The 7312-nt window shown below is 34.1% G+C and overlaps 1 protein-coding gene across 1 annotated transcript; it reads left to right on the forward strand.

The window, feature by feature from the left end:
• Positions 1 to 1211: 1211 nt before the first annotated feature.
• On the forward strand, positions 1212 to 2720 carry LOC107821354 (protein JINGUBANG-like). The gene has a single exon (XM_016647792.2). The coding sequence runs from the start codon at positions 1297 to 1299 to the stop codon at positions 2608 to 2610; it is 1314 nt and encodes a 437-aa protein (XP_016503278.1). The 5' UTR covers positions 1212 to 1296; the 3' UTR covers positions 2611 to 2720.
• Positions 2721 to 7312: the final 4592 nt, after the last annotated feature.

Here is a 7312-nt window from a genome sequence, read left to right on the forward strand (position 1 = left end):
CATGAAAAATGAATTGTTTTCTCTCGATTTAATATAATAGACAAGTAAAAATATATTTTTAGTATACTGGACGAGTAAAAATGAACGGCGAGACTATCTAATATCAGCACAAACAAAATGGAGGATTTATATAACTGCGAGCCTTGTGCTAAAATTCCCCAATTGCATTCATGAAATGTAACGTTTTACCCTTGTTTGATGCTCTCCTTTCCCTTTCCCTTTCATTCCGTTTCCATGTTGAGCGTGTGAATAAAACCCCACATTAAAAATTAATAAGAAATACAATTAAGTTATATATCTCAGCCAAGCGTCTTTGGATTGAGTTAGGCAACAAACTGGTATCATACTGATGGTTCGATGAGAGAGAGTATGAAGACGAAGGATAGTAGCTCTCGTGTTGAAAGCTAATGAAGAGCTAAAAACGAGCTAGTTGTTAATTCTGCCTTCTCTCTAGTTTTTAATTATGCACATATAAAAAGAAGTTTGTAGGTTTTGGTAGTCATAAATACTCAGGACAATGTAAATAACACACAATGAATCTCCAGATACTCTTAATGGTCCAAGATATTTTAAAAAATAATATGCAAGTTTGACTCAAACAAATCAGTATCACACGAACTTTAAGAGTATTTTTAGAATGACTTAGCTAAGAAAATAAAAAATAACGACAACTCAATTTAAAAAGTTGCTGGTAATGAGTGTACATACAATTTGAACGAATTTATAATTACTTGTGTTATTTTTCACTAATCTCATATAAAAAGAGTTATATAACTAAAATAATATTTATGCTAAATTACACACCAAAACTCCCATAGAACTGTTGTGTGATACACACAATTTAAATGTGTGGTCATGTTAATTGCGTCTGGTCCCACTCTCTTGAAATGAAAAGCGAAAATTGTGCCATATATGCGCAACTTGAACGAAGTTTTATGTTAAATGTCTATGATTATATTTTCAATTCATGAACTAAAATTATACTCCATTAGACTAATTATTAATAAAAAGTTAAATAATCAAGAATAACATGAACAATCGAGTATTCCCATTTGCAACTTGTTGAATTTTAAATAATGAAAATATTTTGAACAAGAAAGTGGGACAAAGAGATGACAACTGGCAAGTTAGAATATAGAGAGAAATAAGAAAAAGACAACCAACCACAACTCCCATAAGTCCAAGTCCAGACTCTATATATTTCCTCCTCTTTCTAAAACACACACACATACACAGTTAATACACACATTCTTTGCTAATTCTATACCAATTTCTCTTCACTGTATAGCCGGCACAATGAAATTCCGATCTTGGCTTGCAACTTGCTCCTCCTCCGTCACCACTGCCGACGACCAGCCTATTCCACCACCAAAACTCCCATTCTCCGACGATGCAAGCAGCTTATTTTCCGACATAACCAACAGTTCACCTATATCAGTAATTTCTCAAGAAACAAACAATTCCCTTAGTAGTTTACAAAGCAACCTCTCCCTTTTAACCTTACCTTCTGTCCCTTCTCTCCAAAATCTCTCTCCCGGTACCTTAAACCTCGTAATCTCAGCTCGCTGCCTCAATTCTCTTAATCCCCGAAACGCCCTTGTCACTTTCCTAGCTGTCCACAACAATCTCCTTTACGCTGCTTCCTCCAATGAAATCAACGTCTTTGAACTCACGAATTTCACGCTTATCGATACTTTCAATGGCAAAGACCCTTCAAGCGGCTCGATAAAATCAGTGGCTTTTCTTAATGGTAAAATTTTCACAGCCCATCAGGACTGTAAAATCCGGGTGTGGAAACAGACACCAGTTAAGCAGCATAAACTAATTGCGATACTCCCAACACTTGAAGACCGGTTACGCAGATTCGTTTTCCCTAGCAGCTATACAAATGTAAGAAGACATAAGAAGAAGCTATGGATCGAACATCACGATGCTGTTTCTGGATTAGCAGTAAATGAAAATTTAATGTGCTCTATTTCGTGGGATAGGTCTTTGAAAATTTGGAGCGGGTCAGATTTACGGTGCAGTGAATCAATTAGAGCACATGATGATGCCATAAACGCTGTTGTGGTAGGTAAAGATGGGACTATTTTTACAGGTTCTGCTGATAAACGGATTCGAGTTTGGGGTAAACCAAAAGGGGAGAAAAAATCAAAATCAAAACATGGGCTGATTGCTACATTAGAAAAACATAAATCGGCGGTGAATGCATTAGCATTAAGCTCTGATTGTTCTGTTCTATTTTCGGGCGCTTGTGATCGGTCGATATTGGTATGGGAAAGGGAAGACAGTGCTAATTACATGGTGGTTACTGGTGCATTGAGAGGTCATACGAAAGCGATATTATGTTTGATCAACGTATCTGATTTGTTGTTCAGTGGATCGGCGGATCGGACGGTAAGGATTTGGACACGTGGGATTGAAGGACAGTTCTGTTGTTTAACGGTTCTGGATGGTCATCGGACACCGGTGAGGTCATTGGTGGCGGCGGCGGAAACCAGTGAATCTGACGGTGGTTCTGTGAAGTTGTTTAGTGGAAGCTTTGACGGAGAAATTAAAGTGTGGCAAATTGGGGTTTCTAGTTCAAGTGGCAGTCCTTTGAAATCATAATATTTGTATTTTTTTTAATATGTAAAAAAGAAAAAGAAGTTTCCCATACTAACAAGTTATAGATCTCTTGTTCCTTGAAAATATAGAATTTTGGTCTGTTATTTTGTGCATCTTTTTCTGAGTCATTTGGGAATGGCTAACTAGGAATTTCAATACTTATTAAGAATGGTCAAGAAACTTATTTTGGGCAAATGTTCAAGGCTTTTAAATCTTGAGTGTTTTTGTATATAGTATTTTATTTTCCATTTTATACAATATTTGACAAATTTATCATCTATCAATTTTTATATCAATGTTCAATAATCTCTGGTCTTATACAGTAGCTGAATTATCCAATAATGCAAATTAATATCTGTCTTCATTTATTTTGATAACTTATATATATATATTGAGAGTGTAAGAAATTTTTATACGGTTTATATATGTTAAAATGTTTAGCAGATTATTAATCTTACTTTTTGTTTACACGTAAAATGGTACAGTTAAATTTATACGTGATTTCTAGACAAGTGAATTAATTCAATTCTGAAATAGTAAAAGAAGTGAAGAACTACGCAATATTTAACCTTGAGATGAAGATGAAATAGCATAAACAGTAATTGCGGGAGCAAGGCTTCCGGGCACAACAGTAACGAAATCACAAAGAAGTTAAAATTGTATAGAGCTTGAATAGATTATAGCATAAGTTTGTCAGAAAATTCGTATCATTTACAATGATAACATGGCTCACTGTTCATAGTTGCACATAGGGAATAAGGTCCTAGGATCATGCCCCTCTTTAATGTCAATTATGAGGGCCATTGAAAAATGTGAACGGTGAGCATAAATGACAAATTCTTTGTAACGGCCAGTGTATTAAATGCTATAGAATATTTTTTTTCATTAAATGCTACCGGGTGACAGACATTTATCGCATTTTTATGAGGATTATTTTTTTGGTAACAGATGAAACAATCGATCTTAGCTATCCTCTGCCTTGGATTCCACGTATCACCCTCTTATGCAATTACTTAATATAATATATTTTACCCTATATACTTTTTACGGGTATACTAATTTAAGTGATTTGATATATGATAGTGCATCTTTTTAGGCGACAATGTTATAGAAGCTAAATTATGAAGAAAAAAAAAAGATTGAGTAAAGGTAACATCCTTTCACAATTATCTGAATTTCGAAGGATAAAATTCTTGGCACAATTATAGTGGCAACATGGCTCAACTATCCTACGATGTAATTAGTTGTCATGATGATAATTCCAATAGAATGATCATGATAACTGTAAATAATAATAGTAACTTATGGCTTGGTTCTAGAACTACGACTTGTAATAGGGAGCTAGTTAGGTCCCAACTTTCTGTACGTCTAATTAGTAATATATGTTATCTTTCTGACAAAAAATAAAAGAAAAAATATATGAGAAGTTAGAGGAACGCTGAGATAAATTTGAACGATGAAATGGAAAAGAAAAAGTGAAACAAAAATTTGGGTAATTGAATAATCGCCATGTACAAAGTGACAAATGATCGATGTTTCTGTAATTGAGATGAGGTAAATGCTTTACGAGAATGCATGTGAGTAATCACGTGAAGATGATTGATTAATTTCATTGTTATAACCCTAATTATATTTTAGTCCTCATTTTACCTTTTCAATCGGATAAACCAAGAACATAAAGACAAATGAACCTTTTATAAACCCAAAATTAATTAGCTGGCCTTTCGCCTTTTCAAACGATCTCTTAGTATAACTATATTTAGCTATGTCTTTTCCTTAACTTGGTATATGTCGCATACTAATTAGTACTAATAAAATACTAATTCTTGTCAGTCTAGGCTCCTGGTTTGTCAGATGTAAGCATAGCAGCAGCATCAATATAAAAAGTCAAAAATCGGAATTTTGCCGACAATTCGTTCTTGAGGAATAAGGTTTACTTGATTTACACACAAATGTCTACCGAATTCAAGTTGGTCACTAACACAATGCAAATATAATTAAAGAATTAAACCTTGTTAAATGTGTGTATAAATGCATTAGTCAAAAGTCTAAGCTTTTGCAACAAAAAGAAATAAAGTAAAAGAAGAAAATATGAAAGCTCTAAAAGAAGAAAATATGAAATCTCTTTACAGCTCGAATATATTTTTTATTAATTCAATCGCCACGACTTAACTACGGAGTACAATTTTGACGGCTATGTAATGTAATGATTATTTTGATCTAAAGTGAAGGTGCAACTTGTATATAGTTTGTTCATACAGTGTTCAACGAGTGTGCGTTGTATTATAAATTCAAAGAGGTTTTCAGTCAACTTCATAATATTACTGCTGCTTATATCTTTCCGTTTAGCGAAAAGTTAACCTTAATTCATAAAACTAACTGGTACTCGTGCATTTAAATTTAATTTTTTTATATTTCTTGAGATGGAGTTAATATAATTGAGGATTTAATTCTAAAAATGTTCGTTCTACAATCATGCATGCAGAAGTTACACTAAAACTATTTTCTAGCGTTTGTGCTATCTTGATATGTCTTTAGACTGTTGTTTTACTCCATCAGTAAAACAAAAAAATGAGTCATATTAATATACTTAATGTGGTCCGATTATTATTATTTACACGGAGCAGACACTGTGCCTGCACATATGCATATATTTGTATTGGTAAAATCCAGCTTTGGCATGTGAATAGTTTACATGATGACACGATGTTGTTTGGAATAGGTTTATCTCGGGCATACACGAACAATGGAACTTTGGCCCCATGAGAAATATTTTCGACCCGATAACTCTTTTCCGGGAAGACGAGAGCAATGTCGCGGTGAAGCACTCCAAAGATGATTCTGTCATCTTACTTGGTCTTCAACCATCTTCGAGATATTCAAGATTCATTCATACCCCCTACGTCTAATACTTATCTCACAACCAACGAGTATTTTGGCGGTGGCTAACCATCCAGAGCCCGCGACAGAGGCAGAATTATCGCTAAGGGATTAAAAAAAATAGAAAAGCTAAAAAGATTGTAGCTAATGGAAATAGAAGCAATGACCTTACAAAGGTTTTGAACCCCCTTGACCATTATATATGCTATGCTTTTGGTTTGTGTCAAGGGGATTCAAAACATAATATATAGAAATAAAAAATAAATTTTGCCTAACATATACAATATAATTTTTGAGCGAAGGAGGTTCAGGTGGACACCCTTCTGTTCCCCTAATCCGCCCCTGCCCTGAGCGACGAACGGAAGTGGGACTAGGCATATTAACTTTCACTTAGCTATAAATACCCCTACTTCCCTCACTTGTAATTCATTCAGATTCTACTCAACTTACCCATTACTAAAAGTTATTGTATTTCATTTTTGTTAAGTTGGGTAATCGATCTTTACTTTGTAGCATTGTGGCTCATAAAAAAGCTCAATAAAATCATTCTTTCTTTTGTTTGTCTTCTTTGATTGTCTTATTATCGTTCAATTTGGTCTAATCGTATGATTCATTCAACTATTCTGATTTAAACCGATTGCTACTAACCTCATTACATATAAATTCAATAAGTTTATCCTGAAACTATTTTTGAGTTATCCACACAAAAATAGCCTTATAGGAATATAAAAGAAAATTAAATGAAAGAAGCTAGCTTATCGTGCGTGCTTGAAAACGAACAACAGAAACTGCTGTATTACACCAACTATAAGAAGGATAATAATAGTCTGTTTGGTCAAGCTTATTTTTGGTCAAAAGTGCTTTTTTTTTTGTCAAAAACACTTTTGGTCTCAATTTGAGGTGTTTGGCCAAGCTTCTTGAAGAAAAAAAAATGTTTTTGAGGAGAAGCAGAAAAAAGTAGTTTCTCTCCAAAAATACTTTTTTGAGAAGCATTTTTGAGAAAAATACACTTAGTAGTAGTTTTTTAAAGCTTGGTCAAACACTAATTGCTGCACAGAAGTGTTTTTCAAACTAATTAGTCAAACACAAACTATTTCTCACCAAAAGTACTTTTGAGAAAAATACTTTTAAAAAAAAGTACTTCTCAAAATAAGCTGATTTTTGCAGGCCAAACTGGCTATAAGTTCTGCAGTATTCCTGACAATTCTTTTTGTCTCAATCTGTTTTAAGATAAAAATGGGCAGCTCCATTCAATAGAATTTGCAATCTACTTAACAAGGACAAGCACTTCAGCTAGCTACAAAGTTTTCTAGGTACGGATTCCAACAAAGAGTTTGCTTCGTAAATACTATCGAATGCACGAAATAATGACCTTATTTTGCTTTCAAAAGGATTCTATCTAGTCTAGCTAGACACGATGTAACGATCCGTTCGGTCGTTTCATGAGTTATCACTCCGTTTATTTCATTTCTGCTTCTTTATATGTTGTTCAGTGGTATTATGTGGTATCGGGTTGGTTGGTCCGGCTTCAGAATAGTTTTGGAGAGAAATGAGACACTTAGTCTTTTTTGAGTAAGCTTAAGTAGGAAAAGTCAACCGATGTTGACTAATGTGAAAAAGGTCTTAGATGTAAATTTTGATGGTTCGGATAGATTCGTTAGGTAATTTGGGACTTAGGAGCGTGATCGGAATGTATTTTGGTGGTACGTTGTAGATTTAGACTTGAATTGGCGAAATTGGAAATTTGGCATTTTCCGGTGGAAATTTTGATATCGGGGTTGGAATGAAATTTCGGAAATTGAAGTAGGTCAGTAGTGTCATTTGT

Source organism: Nicotiana tabacum, chromosome 5 (genome assembly GCF_000715075.1).
Source record: "Nicotiana tabacum cultivar K326 chromosome 5, ASM71507v2, whole genome shotgun sequence".
Taxonomy (NCBI): domain Eukaryota; kingdom Viridiplantae; phylum Streptophyta; class Magnoliopsida; order Solanales; family Solanaceae; genus Nicotiana; species Nicotiana tabacum.

Excerpts from the sequence above, each read along its gene's own strand:
- LOC107821354 (XM_016647792.2), top strand. The coding sequence starts at position 1,297 with ATGAAATTCCGATCTTGGCTTGCAACTTGCTCCTCCTCCGTCACCACT.